Source organism: Eupeodes corollae, chromosome 3 (assembly GCF_945859685.1).
Source record: "Eupeodes corollae chromosome 3, idEupCoro1.1, whole genome shotgun sequence".
Classification (NCBI taxonomy): domain Eukaryota; kingdom Metazoa; phylum Arthropoda; class Insecta; order Diptera; family Syrphidae; genus Eupeodes; species Eupeodes corollae.
This window is the reverse complement of record NC_079149.1, coordinates 97,348,755-97,371,060: the sequence shown is the minus strand read 5'-3', so window position 1 is coordinate 97,371,060 and position 22,306 is coordinate 97,348,755. Positions and strand designations below refer to the sequence as shown.

The 22,306-nt window shown below is 36.8% G+C and overlaps 1 protein-coding gene across 1 annotated transcript; it reads left to right on the top strand.

Moving 5' to 3' along the window:
- Positions 1-2,483: 2,483 nt before the first annotated feature.
- On the top strand, positions 2,484-3,331 carry LOC129951735 (trypsin-7-like). Its single transcript, XM_056064039.1, has one exon. It carries the CDS (start codon positions 2,508-2,510, stop codon positions 3,264-3,266), a length of 759 nt encoding a protein of 252 aa, XP_055920014.1. The 5' UTR covers positions 2,484-2,507; the 3' UTR covers positions 3,267-3,331.
- The last annotated feature ends 18,975 nt before the right edge of the window (positions 3,332-22,306 follow it).

Genomic DNA, 22,306 nt, shown 5'->3' with positions numbered 1-22,306 from the left:
TCCATTTCAAATAATAATTTTTTTTTTAAATTGTCCCTCCCTCCTATACGGGGGGAGTTATACCCCTCCTATCATAGTAAAAAATGCTTTTTTTATAAATGATTTTTAGTTGAAAACAAATTTTTACCAATTTCAGTATCTACCATTTCTTAATTTTTTACAAATTGTATGAATGAAATTAATTAAAAAATAATTAAAAAAATAATATCAATTTTTACCGAATATGCGTAATATTTCTTGTAGATTTTATTTTATTATGAAAAAACGGACTGTTGGATTTTTATAACAAAAACTTCTGAACATCGAAAACTATATTTTCTGTGAAATAAAAAAGTTTTAAGACAATATTTTTAATTTGTGAAAAGCTATTTGAGTTGAAAGTAAATTTTTAGTAACTTTTAATAAGTACTTTGTTTGGATTTTTAATTTTTGGAAAAAAAACTGTCAATTAGGTTTTTCTCAAAATTTTTCAAAATGTTGAAAACAATATTTCTTATAAGACGAAATTAGTTTAAAGCCAATATCACAAATTTTTGAAAAAATATTCGAGTCGAAAACCAATTTTTGCCAACTTTTGTTAAATTTTCTTTAAAGTTTTAATTGTTTGTAAAAAAACTGTCAGTTCGATTTTTCTCAAAATTTTTCAGAATGTTGAAAACAATGTTTCTTATCTTAACTTTGAGTAATGTTTTTTAGGTTTTTATTTTTTATAAAAAAATTGTCCATCTGATTTTTCTCAAAATTTTTCCAGATGTTGAAAACGTTATTTTTCTTTGCACAAAATTGGTTTGGTGATAAAATCATTTTGTATTCGTAAAATTTTCGAGGTGAAATATTTGTTTTCAGTTTTTGTTTTGATTTATAAAAAAAAACTTTAATTAGATTTTTTTCCAAAAATTTACTTGTTTGGTATCATGTTACAATATATTATATAAAATTTGATTCAAGTCTCTAGCGTTTTTGGGTTAACCAAAATTTTCAAAATTTTTTTAAACTGCTTTGGTAAAAAATCCACGCAATTTTGGTGAGAGTCTGCATCTTTCTGCATTATTATCTGTATAACAAAATTTATTTGAAGTCGATATCTCTTCTGGTTCTTGAGTTATGGACGACAAAAAAATCGTCGCGACGTTCGTACGTCCGTACTACACGCTCAGACATCTTTCTAAAAATCTTTTATTTCGACTCTAAGGACCTTAAAACGTCGAGAAATGTCAAAACTTTTAATTTGACAAATCGGACCCATTACAATAACTTCCTATGGGAAGTAAAAATGTAGGTTTTCTTCAAAAAATTAACCACAGAGGCACAGTCCGTAGATAACTAGGGCCTAGTGACTTAAAACTCTCAATCATTCCTATGTTCGATAAAATTCAGGGATGGAAGAGAGCTCTTATGCCGAATCAGAACGGCTTATTTGAGAAAGCACTTTTTCATGAAAACCCCTGGAGGATTTGCAAATTTATTGCAAGAGGCAGTACCCGTGAGCAACCAAGACAGTCTTACGCACTAACCATCAAGTTACTGGTACTACAAGTTAACCTTTTAATCGCTGAACCTTTTTAAAAATCTAAAGAATTGAAGCTTATAAAATAGAATATTGTAAGAGCATCTGATGTGAAAGGTGTTTTTAGCATAATGGAAATCTGTTAAAATTATACAGGCCCTTTCGAAAACGGTGCTTTTGAGAGTTGGCTTAGTTGTTTGATTAAAATGTTTCATGACCAATTTCAACATATGCTGTATATTCTCTATAAATTCATGAATTCCATCTTTATGATCACTTTTGGAGCAATTACAAGCGTAGAAATGTCGAAAACAGTGTGCAGCCAGAAGATCTTCGTATCCACCTATTGAAGACATATCATGGCCAGAAAACTTTAAATGCAAGTGAGAATGCAGTCACTTGAAGACAAACCTTCTACTAACTCTTTTTTTTTAATTTTATACAATTTTTGAAATCTTAAGTTTGTTTGCTTTTTTTATAAAAAGTTTTCATAAATCAGTAAAAATTGAAAACTCATTTTTGTAATTTAAAGAAAATCATAAGAGAAGCGTTTTGAGGAATCAACTTTTGAGTACTGAAACTTAAAATCCCGAAAAAAAAATTGAGAGTGGCAACTTTTAGTCCAAAATTTACAATCTCGTCTCAGATGCTTGTTAGAATTAAGGTTTTGTCGTCTTGGCTGGGTTTCACGAGATGCAGGCTCAAGACTTTTATCGCCTCATTGCCAGCTCTAGTATTGATAAGGTGAAAACATTAACTGTTCTCTTATTCATATATTTGTTTATTTTTAAATTTTGGACAAAGGTTCATTGAACCAACGACAATCTCTTTGCAAAAGCTTTTTCTAGGTCTTATCGTTTTTTGGTGCGTTTTTTTGTACGTATTTTAAAACAACAAAACTGTGAACTTAACCAAAGCTGATATTGTTTATTTAAAAATGATGAATCAAGCTCAACTTTTAAATCAGTTCAATACTTTCTTTTGTCAAGTACAGAGCGTCATGTGCTTCTTTTCGCGTTTAACACCTTTTCTACTGTTGGGATTGTTAAGCTTCTTAAGCCCTTTCGTATCTTCTTCGGATGAGAATTATATTCGAAAAATCACCAACGCCAGAATTGAAGACTATCCATATCTTGTCTCGTTGCGTTTCAAAGACGAACATCGATGTGCTGGTTCAATATTATCCGAGGACAAACTGCTGACAGCGGCGCATTGTGTGAACTTCTTGCCCGTAGAGCATCTGGGAGTTCGAGTCGGTTCGACGGTGCATTTTGAAGGCGAATATTTTGCCATTCGTAGTGTTGAAATCCACCCGTCATACGATTCGCATTCTTTGGATTGTGACATAGCTTTTGTGAACCTCGACCGGAATTTAACGTTCGGTAGGACTGTCCAACCAATCGAACTACTAGAAACTCGTCCAATCGATGGAACCTTAGCTGCCTCGCCCGGATGGGGCATGATGAAAGATAGCGAATTCTATAGGCCTGATCATCTAAAGGTGCTTACAGTTCGCTTGATCAGTAAGGAAGTCTGCAGGCCAAGCTATCCCCGGGACGCTATAACAAAACAGATGATTTGTGCGAGACCCACTGAATTCCGAGCCGATCCATGTCAAGCCACACAGGGCGGTCCACTGGTTGAGAAGTCAAGTGGCAAGCAGGTGGGTGTCATGTCGTGGGGTATAAGTTGTGTCCAACCAGAACTACCAAACGTTTATGCCACAGTTCATAATCTAATCAATTCCAAAGATGTGTAAAATGCTTTAAGCAAAGAAATCATAGGTACCTAAAATAAACATTTAAAGTCAAGTGGAAAGATCGAGTGGGCATATGGTTTTTATTTCCTCTTCAAGGTCCTTTAACGGAAGCAAAAAAATAGAAAAAGAATTTGATACAAAAATTCGACAGACATAAAATCAATGCTCCCAGAAATACGTTCCCAGAACCTAGACAAAAACAAAACTCTATTTTGATATCTCCGCTGCTCTGTGTTTTCCTTCAAGCGCAACGACGACGCTTCAGCTTTCTTCGTCTTGTTCTTCGTTTTCATCTTGGTTCTTCAGCTTCCAGGAAGATTTATCGCCATTAAAAATTTGACATTTTGCAAATCCATGAAAAATGATTTATATTCCACCAACATCTTATCCTTGAACTCCTCTCCTACGTACCTATACCGCATGAATGTCACATACAGAGCTGAGAGACAAGAGACATACCACCAGCAGAATCTAAAGTCGATATACGAGGATTCTTTTTCCATATCTTTAAAAATAAAAAAAACTTTTCTATATGGTTGGTTGCGTTTTAAAAAAAAAAAATATGTACGAATTTTTTGAACCCCCTCAAGGCCAACTTATAATTTTTTTACCCAACCGGCTTTATATTATCTTTACATGGAGTCGAAGTAGTAGTGTGGATGGGTCTTTCGTTAAGTCAAGACTTTATGCTACGCGCTGCACCATACCATCAACTACCAACCACCCTGCCTCGTTCCATCAAGTCGTGGGATGATGGTTAAAAGATGTGAATATTTTAAAGTTAAACACACCAATTTGTTGGTGCAAAGTGAGACAAAAAAAGGATATTTTATTTCACGGAAGAGAATTGGAACTGGCTCGTACCTACACCACCGCCTCACCACCACCACCGGTTGGATGCAACGTAATTAATTTTAATTAGCCTGATTGTGATATTCCCTTTGCCAATTAACGTAGATATATATTTGGGGTGTAAGAAGCATCTAGGGCAGTGGGTTTTGTAAATTTAATTTTATTTTAACACAAACTTATCAAATATTAATGTGACGCAGAGTTAGTTAATAACGTAATGCCACGCTCCTATAGTTTCTATAAGTATACAATTCTTATACTCGTACATAAGAAATCGATTAGTACTTAACCTAGCTTTGGGTAGGTGCTCTTGGTTCTCCAGAATACTGTTTTTAACTTTCTTTAATATTGTCCACGGGCCAAAGCACACAAGTTATTCTAAGGCAGGGGATCATAGAGGAGGTCGAGCAGTTTAATTATCTGGGAAGTTTTATAGCTCTCGATGGCGGGACGGACCTGGATGTTAACAGTAGAATAAACAAAGCCCGCAGTGCATTTGGAATCCTTTCTCTTGAGTAGAACTCTAGCAAAATATCGCTACGCACCAAATTGAAACTCTTCGAATCCAATGTCAAATCAGTGCTGTTATATGCTTCTGAAACATGGAAATGCTCTGCCAACATCTTTAGCAGACTACAAGCTTTCGTTAACCGTTGTCTGCGCTCTATTCTGAAGATCCGCTGGCCGCAAACCATTTCTAACGTTGAGCTGTGGAATACGATCGGACAGAAAAAATTGGACGTAGGCATCATGCAACGGAAAAGGTGTTGGACAGGCCATACACTGAGGAAACAGGACGACAATATAGCAAAACAATCCGTCCAATAGAATGCCCAGGGTAATAGACGCGTTGGACGACCAAAGACAACTTGGAGGTCATCAGTTTTGAAGGAGGCTCGGTTTCAAGCTATTCAATCGTGGCCTCAGCTGAGGTCAGTTCCGGGGAATCGGGATAGGTGGAAGGATCTTGTTGCTGCCCTATGTTCCAGGAGGAGTTAAAGCGCTGCTGTACTTGCAGCCGGACAACATATATTTAATATTGATACGGAAATTATTGAAATGTTAGACTTAATCTCAAACTTCAAGTCTTTTCATGAAGTGGATTTAATATAGTGACTTGGTAACTTTGAACTTTTACTGTAAGTACACCGCTAATGTAATTACCAAAAACATTAAGGCTTCGACCCAACAAACTTCTCCATTTAGCTCGATCAATAGCTAAACGCCTTCAGTTCCGCACTTCAACTTGTGGGGTCACTTTCCACTTGTGCGAGTCTACTGATCGGTGGTCCTCCCTGAATGCAATGTCCCGTGAGCTTAGGTTAGGTTAGTTTAAAGTGGCTGTTCGTGATGGAATAGTACAGACTTAGGCCAGTTTAATGGCTCATTGTGATACCACATGAAACTTGAGGATTTTTTCTAAGCTCAATGAGACTAATTTGAGTCCCTTACTAAACGTAAGAGGATGATTATGCTAATATGATCAAGATCGTTATAGAAGAATTCTCCTAGGTAATTCTTGCGTTTTTGAGCTAGCTCAGGGATGTACAGAAAAGGTGAAGAACTGTTTCCTCTTCGTAGTCCATAAGGCCATTTAAGAATACTCCTAGCCGCGTGGCGTGCTATCCTATTAGACAATGCAAATTTATAACACCTATTATCGAGCTTATATGCGACCTTCTTAGAGATAGCAAGCACCTTAATCGCTTTAAATCTGGTGTAGGCCAGATGTTTTTTGTGACCTGACACGTGGTAATGTTGTTCCACCTGGTTTTGGCTTGACTATTATAAAGTTTGTAGAGACAGAGTCCAGAGATTTGATAGCGGCCTGACTATCTGAGAAAATACGGATATTAGATGTTGATATCACATTTTCTTTAAACCAAGATAAGACTTCTTTTATCGCCAAAAAAACTCCTGGTTGTCGCAGTTTGTAGCTTTTTCTAAAGCATTCCACCATACTTCCACATTATAATAATATAATATAATAATAATTTTAATTCGATTCCTTAAATATAGAGAAGGTTAACAAGTGAAATTCCGTATTTCCTCGAAAATAGGACTTATTCGGTTTTGTGTGGGTTAACACCCAGTCCAATCCATGAGCCCAAAGCATAAGTCTGTCTAAGGGTTTTTGTAAGAGTTCTCTTAGGGTGTTAAAATGCTTTGCTGAAACTGCTATAGCATTGCCATCCGCATAGGTAATCATTTTGAAAACCTCCGCATCCAGACCAGTTAAGATTTCATTTACTACTAGATTCCAGATGATGTGGCGATAGAACACCACCTTGAGGTGTCCCTCTACTATAACGAATCTTCTAGCAGAAGAGTTGACTAATTTTTAGTTAATTATTCTGCTAACCAGTAGTAAATGAATTAACTGCCCAAGCGAACTCGCTACGTTTAGAGATGTTAGTACAGTTTCGGTGTAATTGCAGATGTATACACGTTGTAGAAAGCACCTTCGATGTCAAGGCAAGCAACCATAGTAAACTCTCTATGATGGAGGAAGTATTCGATGGTGCGAACTAAGGTGTGTAACGCTGCCGGCCATTTCCACCGATTTACCTTTACAGTAGGTATTTTGAGACGTCCACAGAAGTCTTTTATCAATACTCGTCCTCAAATGGATATCAGTCAATCTTTCGCAGGTCTTAAAAAGGGATGATGATAGACTAATAGGTCGTAGATATTTAGGATTGACTTGCGTGCATTTACCTATCTTTGGGTATAAAAACACTTGCATTCTTGAAAATATTCTTTTAAACAAACATCATCAGTTCGATTCATCGAGTTGAAAATGTTGACATTTCTTGACGTTTGAAGTTCCTTAGAATTTAAATGAAAGATTTTGAGGTATAACTTTTTTCGCCGGCAATATCTCAAAAACCAGTAGATATATCAAAAAAGGTGGTGATGGTGTCAGCGGACTGTTCTTTTTCCGAAGATAAAAGCCATAAGTTCAACAAATCAGGCATAAGTTCAAATCAGAAAATAAGTTTCATTAAGAAGAACTCGAAATTTGGACAGCTCCCGCCATAGAAGTTGTCATCTTGTGAGGTTTGTCAAGTAAAAACTACGTATGAGATTTTGCAGTCACAGTGCGAAAAACTAAAGCAGTTATTATGAAACACCTTTCCTTCAGGATATATTGAAATAAATGGAAACCATTGAGCTGTTGGCGATGAAAAAAACGGAAATAGGCGCTATGCTCAAGAACAACTAAGTAGTTTTGCCAAAAACCCAAGGTTAGTCAATTCTTCGTAGATTTTTCTAATATTGCAAAAGGATTTAAATCTTTAAGCAAAGCTAAAGTTATATAAGAACATATTCTGCTAGAACACCAGCAAGGTCGTATTTTCACTTAAGGGAACTATTTTTCATGGAAAAATCGTATTTAGTCATAAAGCCTACCTCCACTTTGGAGGCTTTCCTAGACAATTGGTGTTTAAATAATTAAAAAAGAACTTGCAATAAGCACAAACAATCTTTAAACAATACATAATAAGAGGAAAGCCATTATCTGGATAATCGATAAGATATTGGCAACCAAGTAGAACCTTTTCGTTTTGGCTAAGTCTGAGGCCTGGGCACCGACCTATAACATGCATTATATCATCCCTCTAATGCATGTGGGATATAAAGTTAATACAAAGAAGTTAATTTCTTAATTTTCCCGTCTTACAAATTTCCTCCACACTATATGTAACCTAAAATTAATTCTTCTCTCTGAGGTTTTGGTTTAGACGGCTGTACAGTGTTCTATGAAACGAATTTGTTTCTTTCACTTTATACCCTTCTCTAAACCGGCGATCAACATTTCCATTTTATTTGTAAGGTTTTGATTTCCATTTGCTCAAGTCACAGCAGTTGAGTCTTAGTTTTATTCCGCCAATCTACTAAGTTCCTACGATTCTTCCATCCAACTTTTTTTTTCTTATTTCGTAGAGTGCTACTATCTCTAGGAGTCTTTCATTAGACATGCTATAAGTTTTAAGAATAAAGTCTACATGTAGATTATGTGTGCGTGAAAGTCCAGTTTCCATCATGACCATATAGACCAGCCATACTCAACTTGGGCCACATTGATAATTTTGTAGCGCTACCCCGGGCCGTGATATCGCACTTATCATCTTGCAATTCTGGGTAAACTTTTTTAATTTTGTTGTAAGCCATCGCACAGAGGTATGCAAAAAAACGTCACCATACTCACTTCCCAATTTTTCCAAAAGGCTTTTAAATTTTCTGTACTTTAATTCTCAAGTCAAGATAATCTAATCTTCCATCGGAAGGGATTGGAAAAAATTATCGAAGATTAAATTCTGTCTTGTGCAATATCTAACAAAAACCGAAGATTGAGAAGTTGCTGAAAAATTAGTGCTAGAATCAAAAGCCAAGCTAAACAACATACAGTTCCTTAAGTGTTCTATTAAATTGTCACGAATTTATTTGAAAATGTCTTCAATACGTCTCAAACATGTTGAATCAGACAGCTGTAGTTTTAGTATTTCTTTTGGAATAGCACCTTTTTGTACTGTTAATAGTCCCACACTTGAGCTAAATACAACATGATAGCTACTGAAATTGCTTCAAGGTCACGAAATTTGACACCTGTTTCACGAGGCACTGAATTTGGTCTTTGCTTTAACAAGTTTATTTTTCAAGTGGTGCCTCATGTCAAGGTTCTTAGTCATGCTTACACCAAGCTTAGTTAGAATATATCAGGATAGGTAGGATAGATAAGAAATTCTGCGAATTGTTGAGAACTGAATCCATCTTCCATTACCATATTCAAGGTTTCTTAAATGCAACTTATAAGTTCCTAGATTCCATATTTGCAAAAATTCTACAGGAATTCCATTCAATCGTTTTGCTTTCTTATCTTTTAACATCCTTAGAGATTCATTGATCTCATCATAAGTGAACTCACATCAAAGACTTCATTATGAATATTTGGTGCAGCACATAAAATTGTATTAATGCCCCCGGAGTGCCCAGTGGCTCCTTAAAGTGGGTTAGCAATAAATTACTCTTCAACTCTAGCTATTTAATTTTCTCACAAAATTAAACAAATTTGCTCCTTTTCTGCAATTTCCCAAAACCTTGGTCTTGGTTTTTTCTCGTACCTAACAACTTGTATATCGCGTTTCATTCATGGTACTTAAAGGACCTGACCAATTTTTAATATGTGGCTCATTTAAGATTGTCTCACTATTTGGAAACAAAAATGTCCATGTTAATGTCCAACTTTTACCCGATCACTTTTAAAGTTAAGAACGCTTGTTTCTTTTTGTGTTAAAATTGTCGAGTTCTCCTCTTACAAAATCGTTTGCTATTTTTGTCTATGAAGCTCTATGAGCTTCAAAAAATCGAATGAAAAAAGTATCTTTTTAATGAAATATTTTAAATTAAATTTTGTTTAATTTTGGGAACCCTTTAAAAAAAATGTTAAAGCTGAAAAGTTACTCTTGAAACATGCCATAAAACGCGTTTTCATAACTTCCCAATATTTAAGAAAAATAAATGCAGGTAAAAGCATGATGAATATAAGTTTTGACTGTTGAAACATCACTATCAACAATTCCATATCAAAAATCTTTGTTTCCTATTTCTTTGTACTTTCCTTCCAACCGCCGAGAGTTCGTAGATTGAAAATTGTTAAAAATTATTAAAAAAAATACCCAACGTTTCTATCAAAAGAAAAACTTAAGAAACTATTTGTCCTCCTTGTCTCTTTTGACAAACTCTCTTCCTTATCTTAGAATTTTCTTCGAGCATCAATAGTTGCAAAGAAAAAGAAAACAAAAAAACTTTTCTTTAACCTCTCGAATTTCCAATGGTCAATTCGCACCAAACTGTTAAAATACTTAAGGATACTTCACCAACCCCCTCCCTTTTCGAAACCCCATCAATTCTCAGCCTTTACATCTTATACACGTTTTGTGGACCTGCACCTTGTCCCTCCCCCAAATAACGTTTGTTTACAAAACACTTCAAAAACATCAACAAAACCAGCCAGCAAAAGAGGTTAAAAACTGAACTCACTTTCCGCAAGTACTAAAACTGAAAGAGAGCGAGAGTAGACCCTTTTGAAATGCTTTAACCCGTTTATAGCCGAAAGGCTTTTCAGAAGAAAAAAAAAAGAAATAAATACAGAAAAAAGTAAGATCATTCAACACCCTCTCCACAATGTCACCACTACCCCAACCATCACCATCAACACCCACACCCACAACCAACCGACCACCCCACTCAACCCTTACTATATATACCACCATTGCAACTTGCCACGCTAAGTATTTGAAACCAGATTCTTGACATTAGATTGAAGAATAAGAGTGAGACGATAAAAAAGGATGACTTTTTGCCCTAAAGATGCTGAAAAGAACTGTCAACAAGTGGAAGCCTCTAACAGGACGACTGACGACTACAACGAGCACGAGGACGACAAGAAGGCTGAAAAAAGAACGTTTTATGTGTCCCCTCTACTCGACTCGGCTCAAAGTGAAAGTAGACAGTTTTTATTTTGTTTTTCTTTAAAAAAAAAACAGCAACAAAAAATACTGAAAACCAAAAAATAGCAACAACAAAATAGAACTGAAGTGTTATTCAAATAACAGCAACCATGAAATTTATGGATTTAACCCTGGCCATATGGCATCACTGATGTATACCTATTTTGGTGTTAGGATCTAAAACACACCAAAGGGTTCCCTTATCTGCGTGAATATGTTCTCTATCTTTGCTGTATGTGAATATGTATGTCGAATATTGAAAGTTTGTTTTACGTGATATCTTTTCCGGAAACGGAAACATACGATAAACGAGAGAAGTGTTTTCGAAAATTTATACTTTTTGTTTAAGTTTTTTAACTTTTTTTTCTTCTTTTTTTTCTTTTTCGTTTTATTTTATTGTCCTTGTTAGTTTTTCAAGGAAAATGTGTTTTCGTTTTTTTTTTGTTTAACAACATAAAAATGTTTATGGTTATGGATTTTGCTTGAAGTAAAATTTAATGGATTTCGATAATTTCAAATGGACACCATGTGACACGGTCCGATGGAAGCTATATTGGTCAATGAGATGGTAAACTTTAAATTCTTAAAGAAGTAGAATGAGGTTGAATAATTCGGTTTGAAACTGGAAAATACGATAAGAGCATATCATAAATTCTGTGTCGGAGGTATTCCATTTAAAGTTCCATAAAAAGGATTGAGAACTTGAAATTTTATTCTTAATTGAACTAGAACACCTTCCTTTATTATCTTGATCCTAAAAAAATATAAGCTCACTTCCACGCCCCTTAGTTCTATGAAATAATTTCTATATTGAACGTACACTTACTTTCACGTCCCAATTTTTTGATGAAAACCTCCTGAACTGAAGAGAGTTTTTGAAAACAAAGTAGGTTTGAACACTCCTTGAACTGATTCTAAAGAAGATGAAAGAAATTTTGAACTTGGAACTTTGCCATTGAATAATATATGCAAATACTATACAGTCCGTTGAGAACCTAGTGACCTAGTGACTTACAACTCTCAATCATACCTGTGTACGAGTACTGTTGTCAGGGATTTAAGCCGAATCCGAACGGCTAATTTGAGAAAGCACTTTTCATGACAAGAATTACTATTAGAGAATTTGTCAATTCGTCACAAGAGGCAGTACCCGTGAAAAAGACTTTAGGTGGCATAGGCAGGGATCGAACACAAGATCTCTGGCATGACCGTCCAACGTACTAACCATCATGCTACTACCTGATACGCCAAAGCAAGGATTTAATATAAACTTATTTGTAAACCACATTCGGAAAGAAGCATGTCCAATGAATGTTACCTCACTATTGTTTGCCTGATACTGAAAAAAGGAGGCCCTCTAAACTTTATCAAGTGTAAAGATATTAATCTCTTTAACATCGCTTAACAAATGTTCCCTACGGTAAAGTCGATCAAATATTCACACCACTACAGGTCCAGGAAAAAACCCCATAACATCAAATGGACACATTATCTTTTCATCGATTTCAAGACCGCATATGACGGCATCTACAGGAACCTACTATAAAGAGCCATGTATTCTTTTAGAATCCTTGCCAAACTTGTACGTTTCTGCACTTCAAGCAAGGAGAATTTGGACTGCTTTATAAGGGTTGGAAATAGGCTAACTGAACCTTTCTTTTTCAAAAATAGCTTAGATCTACGAAAAATCGGAATTGGAAAGACAAAATTCGGTGCTATTGAGCACAATGATGGCAATAAATTAATGAAAAATTCATTTCTTTCCACCGCAAAGGTCCCACATATTTGGCCTTCAATTTTTGTTACTGGCCAACGCGACAGTCATTTTTGTCAAAAGTTTTTGAAAGGATCCTTTAAAAGCAAATTAACTTTTTGCTATCTACAAACTCAATGCTCAGCCCGTATCAATCTGGTTTTCGGAAGAAACACAGCAAGTTGGTGAAACCCTGTCAAATTTTTTTCCGAATGCCACTGGTGTACCAGAAGGTTTCATACTGGGTCCTCTCTTGTTTTCTGATTATGTAAATGAACTTCCATCTTCATTAGTTAATGGCAGCTCTCACTTGTATGCTGATGACGTTCAGCTATACTTCAGCTGTCCACTTGGCCTTATCGAAATGGAGCTTTCTGCTTCAATGAAGACCTGAAGAGAGTGACAAATTGGTCTTTATCAAACGGACTTTTGTTGAACCCTAAAAAAACTAAATGTCTTCTAATTAATAGAAAATCTCTTTCTTATTTTCCATCGTCAAAAGTCTGTCCAATATTACTAGCATAATGCTGATGACATTTGCAAATATGGAAGAATTCATCGTGATGTCAATGGGGATTTTATGAGTATTGAAACAGAGGTGGCAAAAATTGGTCAAGAGAGTACAAAAACGTCATTCTTGATAGACATAGCTTTGACGTATTTAAGCTTTGTCTATCTGGTCTCCGCTATGAATATCGAAAATAACAGCAGCGTTGAAATTAAATGAAGAATTGTTCTTGCCAACAGCTGTTTTATTAGACAAAGTGAGCAATTAAGTATTAAAGCCTTCACACTTTTGCTTTACGGTGCAGAAGCTTAGACTTTGACACAATCGAATGAAAGCACATTAGATCGATTCGAGAGAAAAAGTTCTTCTTGTGATCTACGGTCTTCTCTTCGGAAGGAGAGTGGAGGAGAATATGGAACGACGAGCTGGACGGTCTGTACAGCGACGTAGACTTAGCCAGAAAGCTAAAAATCCAACGACTAAAATGGATGGGTACCGTATAGCGCATGGAAACCAAAGCTCCGGTCCGGAAAGTCTTCAAATCCACACCCACTGGACAGCTCTGTAGAGGAAGACCGCGGATGAGGTGGCGCGCATAAGCGGAAAGTGACCTAAACCAACTTTTAGAGCACAACTCGAGACACCTATGTAGGGACCGAGCTAGATTAGATGGAAAACTTTGTTTTTCACATTTCAAATAAGAAAAACAGGCCAAATACAGTCACAAGTTTCTGACTTCCATAGAGAAGATAAGCATCAAATGTTGCCAATATTATAGCTTTTAGAAACACAAGAATCAAGGACAACAAAGACCATATCTAACCGAAATACCTGCGAAGTTACACAGAAACGTTAAAATATGTCTTCAATATATGTAAAGCCTTTAAGAAGGAAACAAATTATAGCAATATCTCGTTCAAAAGTTATAATTCTTGCATAGACAAAAGTCTTTTTGGAATACGGTGGAGATCTCTCTGTTGGCTTACAAATTTCAAACATTTCTGTGTGCGAGTTGTATCAGGGATTAAGGGAACCTATAGTTTTTTATAAAATCCGAACGAAATATTTCTCTTGTAATCCAATAAATTGTTTCGCTGACGATAGCACTCTCAGCTTTTAATATGCGTTTCCAGACTCACAACCCCCCTCTTCGGATGAGGAACTGCAACGGAAAAATATGATAAGCTCATTCCAAGTCCGTCCTACACAGCATTGTACAATAGGGAATAAAAAACCGCGTGGAATTCAATGCTTCGAAAACCCAATGCTGTCTTGTATCGTTAAAGCGAGATATACCCTCTTTGCCACTATCCATGAGTGGCACTTGCATCAACGAAATAGAAAATCTTGACATCCCCGGAATGTGCATCAGCAACCACCTTTTTTGTAGAGCGAGCACATACGCCATGTTGCCAAATGACACAAGATGTCTAGGTCGTCTGAGAAGATGCAAGACATTTTTCTCCCCGTCTGTTTGGCTACAATCTTCAAAACCTATATACGTCCGAAACTTGAATATCCATTACTCTCATCCCCGGGCTGATTCTCCAGTGACTCATTTAAGGCTCTTGGACAGTACTAAAAGAAGAGCTTTTAAAATGATTGGTGATATTTACATCATCAACTCGTTTACGTCACTTGAAAATCGACGAAAAGTTTTTGTACCGTTATTTTAATGAACTATGCTTTAATGAAAAAGACGGTTGTATTCCTAACCTTAAACAATTGAACCGTAATACCCGCGCTTTTATGAATGCCTATCAATTATACCCTTGAGCCCAACTTCGGCCGTACTATGAAGTAAAGAGATTCATTTCTTAGCCGTACTACGCGAATGTGGATTGCCTTGCCACACTCTATCTTTCCCTGTGATTGCAATGTTCAGGAATTCAAAATCAATGTACACCGACACCTCATATCCAACCCTTCCCTCTTTTCCTAATGGTTAAAGGTATACAAAACCCTTTAAGTGTTCGCTATAATTTAAAAAATTACCGCCAGAGGTAGTACTCGTGAAAAAAGTTCAGATGCCACAGGCAGGGATTCAACCCAGACCCCTGACATGATAGTCCTACGCACTAAACATCTTAATACGGATGCCATTGAAAATTTCCACGTCTTATCCGATGTGTTTCTTAAAGGCTGTTCACAGAAGTGCAAGTTAGAGACCGTTAGAAGACACTTTACAAACGCACTTTCCCAAAATTTTCAGCAGCTTCTTCAATGGTATTGGAAACAATTCTGAATGTTTTAGGATTAAATTTCTGTTCCACTGTTAAAAAAATAAAAATAAATCATCAGTAAAAAGTATGTTCCTGACTTCACCTTTTGATATGGTCGTACGCATCACCTCAAGGGTAGGCCCATTACTTTGATAATAAGCTATGTCTTCGTCGTTCGTCGTTCATCGTTCTTAGAATTACTTTCATTCCCAGATCTGTAATATTTTTGTTTTCGAAGCTGATTTTTCGGATTCATTCAGTAACTTCAAATGTAGCACCACGAAGGATCTTGTCTTTAAAAATACTTGGATCAACTGCTTAACTTATCTGCGCATAACGTCCTTCAAAAGATTGTATGGTTATACTTCAATTCTTTGCCTTTTCTACTCAATCTCAGTGCAATGTACTTCAAATACAATGCTGACTAGAACCTTACAGTCAATAGTGACCACTTAAGAGCCATGTTTTTTTTGGACTTTTTCAGTTATCAATTGGATAAAAATGATGTGCTGAATCTATGTCACACAGCTTTTGCAACTCATCTGCAAAATATGGTCGGAAGAAAGCATGCCCGATGAGTGGAATCTCAGCATAGTGTGCCCGATGCATAAGAAAGGAGATCCTCTAAACTGCGCCAACTACAGAGGCATCAGTCTCCTTAAAATTGCGTATAAGATCCTCTCTGCCGTATTATGTGAACGTCTGAAGCCATTCGTCAACAACCTGATTTGTCCTTATCAGTGTGGCTTCAGACCAGGAAAGTCCTCTTTCGACCAAATATTCACACTACGGCAGATCTTGGAAAAAACCCAGGAGCTTCAAATCGATACACACCATCTCTTTATCGATTTCAAAGCCGCGTATGACAGCATCTATAGGGAAGAGCTCTACCGAGCAATGTCTAGTTTTGGCATCCCTGTCAAACTTATCCGTTTGGGCAGAATGACGATGGAGAATGCACGCTGCTCTATCAAGTTCGAAAAAGATCTTACCGATGCATTTGATGTCAAAAAAGGTTTTAGACAAGGCGATGCACTGTCATGCGACTTCTTCAACATCGTTCTGGAAAGAATTGTGCAAAACTCAACCATCAACACTAGAGGCACAATCTTCCAAAGATCCATCCAATTACTCGGATACGCAGATGATATTGACATAATTGGAAGATCAAAGCGTGATGTCAGTGGAGTTTTTGACCATTGCGATGGAAGCGAAGAAGATGGGTTTATTGGTCAATGAGGGCAAGACCAAGTATATGCTGTCATCAAAAAAGGACATTGAACGACGACGTCTTGGACAAAACGTCACCATGGACAGCTTTAACTTTGAGGTAGTTAAGGACTTTGTCTACCTATCACTCATCATCCCGGTTCTCATTTGAGGCCTGGACCCTGTCAAAGAAAGATGAGAGAGTCTTAGGATGCTTCGAGAGAAAAATTCTTCGGGTGATTTTTGGTCCCGTAGGCATAGATGTAGAATGGAGGAGAAGATATAACGACGAACTGTACAGCGACACTGACCTAGTTAGCAGAATTAAAGTCCAACGGCTTAGATGGCTAGGTCATGTAGAGCGGATGGACATCAACGCTCCAGCCCGGAAGGTCTTCGAATCCAATCCCGAGGGACGGCGCAGTAGAGGAAGACCGCGACTCAGGTGGCGCACGCAGGTGGGAGAGGACCTCAACCAACTTGGCGTGCGAAACTGGAGATAGCTAGCTAGGGACCGAGCTGGATGGAGACGCTTGTTGGTTGAGGCCCAGGTCCGCCCCGGACTGTAGCGCCACCTTAAGTAAGTTTTGCTACGATTAAAACGTTTGGTAACTGTATAGATATACGTTACGGACTCGTGAATTGAGTGTTATTGCCGATATACGGCCAATAAAAAGTCATTGCAATGCCAGAAATTTTGTCACAAAAACAAAACAATACTTTTTGTTTTGAAATCGAATATCAACTCCAAAATTTCTATCAAAGCAGGTTTTTCAAAAATGCTACAGACAACCAAAACGTGTTTTTAGGGCTAAGATTCAAGAAAACAAAATCCTTTAACAATAAATTGTGTGATGATTTTGCAAAGTTCAAATAGTCGTCTTCGTTCTATAAGTTATGAGTCTTGACTCTCTCTAAATTAAGATTTGAACAACTTTTAATTTAATGCTTTGATGATTTTGGAAAAAAACGGTTTTAATTAGTTTGTAGTGCTGATTTCAAATCCCTGCTTCATTTAAAACTGTGTCCTAAAAAGAAATGCCCGTTTTCGCCATATTTTTTTATATTTTCTTAACATAGTTCAATAACTTGATGTTATAGCCTTGTTTAGAGGACAGGTCCGATACAAAAAGATTCTTATCACGCCTTTTTTATTCAAAATCAAACATTTTTGTCCCCTTTATAATTCACACACAAAAATTCCTGAAGTATTTAACCACTGTTTGAAGGGCATCGGTGCGTGTAAACAAGTTTCATACAATCACAATTTACTCCTAATTTTCCCATATGACATATCCTTGAAAATTATAATAGGTATAAAAGTATCTTTTAATCTTTTTGCTTATACCTATAAATTATTCTATACTCAATATGCGTGTCAGCCATTAATTCATTTTGATCGACAAACTTTTTCTATCTTAATTTATATTATTTATCAACCATAAGAGTACCCATAATTATATGTACACAATATCGATTAAATAAATTTGATTGAATGCAGAAAATTGAGTAAAAAAAACTAAACTTGCTTAGGAAATATTCAACAAGAAATTTTCACTTATGAATCAAAAATAATATGATAATTGTGTAAACATTCCTAGGTATAGCTATAAATTTATAATACTCAACAATTTAATCCCTTGGTGTAAATCGTTTTGGTTTTTCTTTTTCAAATTGAATCAGGGACGTTTTTCCATCGATATTTTTATAACAACGATTCTTACACTCATAAATTTGTTGCCTTTGCCTGTGCTTTGCTTGAAGGCAACCCTTAACCTATATACATACTAAATTGCCGTAATCCTTTGGTGAAAAGTTCGAAATATCACTGGGCCACGTCTCAACAACATTACAAGTTTATTACTTTTGAATATAATCATCAAACACAAATTCACTCGTTCAAAAAATAGGAAAGGATATGGAAAGGAGTGTAGCAGTAGCAGTAAAAAAGGACTGTGTAGGTGTCTAGTGCTTAAAAAAAGGCTTTTCATTTCAATTCAGACTGACTGTATGCAAAAAGAGGAAGTTGATATACTCTTTAAGGTGAATTTCATAATGAAGCTTAGAATGTGTCCATGTTATTTTCAATATGAACTTTTCCGTTCGAAAAATTGGACTTCCTAAGTTGACAGAGTGAGATTATCGGACAAATTTGTAACCATTAACGATAACCCTTAATACTTAAATGTTTTTGAGCTAAGTGATTCTTATTTTCCTGTAAAATGTTAAATTCTTTTCCCACTTCTACTGCTACCTCGCTTTTCAATTCCTAAAAGTGTTTCAAAGAGTCAGCACGCTTGAGGGTTATTTCCTTAAGTTAGGACTTACCAAGCTTATCTGATATTCAGTATATAAACGCTGGTGTGCCCCAGGGCTCCGTTTTGTCTCCTACGCTCTTCCTTATTTTTATAAATGATATTTTGTCTGAAACTTTTAACCCACTAAATTGTTTCGATGATGACAGTACCCTCAGCTTTTCATATTCGTTTTAAGATTCTCATCCTTGTTCTTTGGATGTGGTCTACCAACAGCAACGTATGATAAGCTCATTCAATTCTGATCTTAACAGCATTGTTCAATGGGAAATCATTAACCGTGTACAATTTAATTCTTCGAAAAATCAATGCTGTCTACAGTCGCAAAAGCGTACTCGTTCTTTTAGGAATGCCCATCAGTTCACCCTTGAGCCCAATTTCGGTCGTACTGAAAAGTAAAGAGATTCTTTTTTTAGTCGCACTACACGAATGTGGAACGCTTTACCAGGCTCAATATTTCCCACTCATTACAATGTGCAAGCATAGAAAACCAATGTGCATCGGTATCTCCTTTCAAATCTTATCAACCCTTTCTAATTACCCGCACAGTGTATAATCATAATAAGGGTATTCATATCCCCTTGAGTGCGCGTATAATATAAAAAAAACTGCCCCCAGTTTCAAAGGCTACAATTGCGTTGTCCCCCTTAATTTGATTCGAGGACTTTCTGGGCGTTGACGGCCATTCGGTCAATAGAAATATCTAGCCATCTAAGTCGTTAGACTTTAATTCATTGACTATAGATCAGTCTTGGTGTTGGTGCCCTGTAGCGGCCATTTTATTTTGGTGACATCTGTCAATGCAAAATCATCATAGCAAGTTACACGATTGAACAGCATGTTCAAATGATAAAACTTTCTTATCAAAATGAGTGTTCCTTGACGCAAACGTTGCACGCATTGCGCCCATTTTACGGTAGACGTGGTGACTCTTCACATTCGACTATTCAACGTTTGAAGGTCAAATTTAAGACCACCGCACCGGTTCAATAAACAATCAATCGACACCCGTAAGTTCAAGGAACGCAAGATCGGCCGAGAACATCACCGCGGTTCGTAAAAGTGTACAGCATAACCCGAGGCAGTCTATTCCTCGCCGTGCACAAGAAATTGCCCTTTCGCAGACCTAAACTTTTCGCATTTTGCGTCGGGACTTGGGCCCACACCCGTGCAAGATCCAACTGACCCAGGAGCTCAAAGTTCATGGCTATAGACAACGCCGTTTGTTCGCTGATTGGGCTTCGAATAGTTTGGAAGAGGACCCCAATTTCGGCTGAAAAATCATCTCTTGGACGAATTGCCGTACATGGGACGACACCAACCCACGCAAGGTTTACCAGATGATAATGCATCCTCAAAAAGTAACCGTTTGGTGTGGATTTTGGTCCGGTGGCGTAATTGGTCCGTACTTTTTTGAAAACGACGTTAGTGAGGCGGTCACAGTCAACAGCGAGCGTTACATAACGATGATAACTTATTTCTTATGGCCAAAATTGAACCATATGGACCTGGATGACAAGTGGTTCCAGCAGGACGGCCGGCGCTACGTGCCACACAGCAACGGCCACGATTGAAATTTTGCATGAACGATTTGAAGCTTATCATTCGCAGTGGTGATGTGAATTGACCACCAAGGTAATGCGATTTAACCCCTCTAGACTTTTTCCGGTAGGCTTTCTTGAAGTCGCAGCTTGTTTTATTCCATTCCAACATCTACCCTTCTTAAAAAACCCTTTAAAAATCACCCGGAAAATTTTATTCTCAAAGCAACCAAAGAAGTTCTCAACTTGCTCTGATAATGTTCAAGTATTACCGCCATATTACAGAACCGGCATAATGGCCTTCTCAGTCCAAGGAAGCAGCCCTTTGTAAAAGTTATTCCCCTGTTCTTTTTAAGCGCTGGTACCGTTTTCTTAATTTATAGCTGTGTTTAGGTCGACAAAGTCCTAAACTACCTTAAAGTCAGCTTTAAGCTTCATGATTACGTTTTTGCCACGACGCGACGTTCCGCTTCTATCAGGCTTTGTTCTTCCAATTATGTCAATTACATCGGTGTAGCCGAATAATTGGGCTGACCTTTAGAAAATTGAGCCTCTAGTGTTAACGATTCAGTTCTGAAAAATTCTTTCCTTATTGAAAAAGTCGCATCGCCTTGCTTAAAACCTTTTTTGACAGAAGGGTGGCGAGTAATTTTTTAAAAAGGCTTTCCTTGAAAAATTCCAAATTAATGAACACAAAAAAAACTGACTACTTTGGGCAAGGATTTGTCGTTTTAAGCTTCAAAAAGATTCCGATTCCCGAGTAGTGAAATAAGAATGATGTAGTTCTAATGTTCTCAAAGCGTCCAGCTTCACTGCTTAGAACTCGAATTTAAAATAGCTTCTAAAAATTGGTTAGACAGAACCCACTTAGAACATCAGTTGAAATCACAGAGTTCCGCGCCTTTATTTCATACGTTTTAACGTTCACCAGGTTTCAATTCCAATCCAATGTTATCCAGTTTCGACTTTTTGGGGACTTTAAGCCTCGTAACTTACTTTATTTTTTCAATGCTATTTTTCTATCATACGCTTTACCATAAAACATGTTTTGAACGACTTTCGGAGCTTATTTATTAAGCTCATGCAAGCTTGAGTCTATCAAGCAATTTTTCCGTTCCAATATCTTCGAGAAATATTCCGGAAAGTTCATGTGTGTCCTTTACTATTCCTCCAAATCTCTGTCTTTACGGACCATGGTTGAGTTCAACTGCAGTGTGGGAGCTATCCTTGAAAGACTTAAAGTTGGTCCCACATTCTTAACAACTGATTATAAGACTTAACCAGTCCCTACAATCTTAACATCTGATTTTATTGATGTATTTGAAGAATTTATGATCCGCTAACTCTCAGTCTTTGACTGTTCTGCATTATTTCCATTCCTTCACAGGTTTTGGTGTTCAATGTGGATGGAGGTTTCGTCTACAGCTTGTTGGGTTATTCCGAAAATACTGAGTAATCTGCGTCAGCGTTAGAACGTTAGGCGTTACAAATTCATGTACAGTTTTTTCCATCGACTTCTAGGTTAAGGAGGAGGAAGGTTCTAAGCCCCTCTGCGAGTCAATGACAGGTGTTGATTGCTTAGAATAGAGATCCTATATAGATCACAATTTAAGTCTTTGAACTGATGCTTGAATTTTCGACATATAACCTTCCAAAGTCAAAGTTGAATATCTTAACCAGTACCAGATTATATACGCCGCCGGGCCCTTCCGAGATCTAAAAATTGACTCGATTTACTGTTGATTAAAGCTATAAATACTTATGCATGTTTCAGACTTTCAAAAAGGCTTTGTATTGGTACAATTTTAGCGTATGCCTTTTCAGCTAAGGAAATACACCTTTTGGATTAGTTGATTCGTTTTAGAGGATGCAGTAATAACTCACCCGCGCTACCAGTTTAAATTGTATCACCTGGTGATTGGAAGTTTTGATCCAAACCCATTACCCTTACCTTTAAAGTAAAGAAAAAAATTGGAGCACTCCCAACTCCAGAATTTGAACGTACAGTTGATTTGAAGCTGAAAGCATAATTTTTTTTAATATAGCTCAGGCAAAAGGTCTGACTGGTTGCTGAGGCTTGTCGCTAGCTTGATGGCTGGTACCTTCTCTATACTTCTACCTGCCT

What these genes read in the sequence shown, in the direction of transcription:
- LOC129951735 (XM_056064039.1), top strand. Translation starts at nt 2,508, where the DNA reads ATGTGCTTCTTTTCGCGTTTAACACCTTTTCTACTGTTGGGATTGTTA.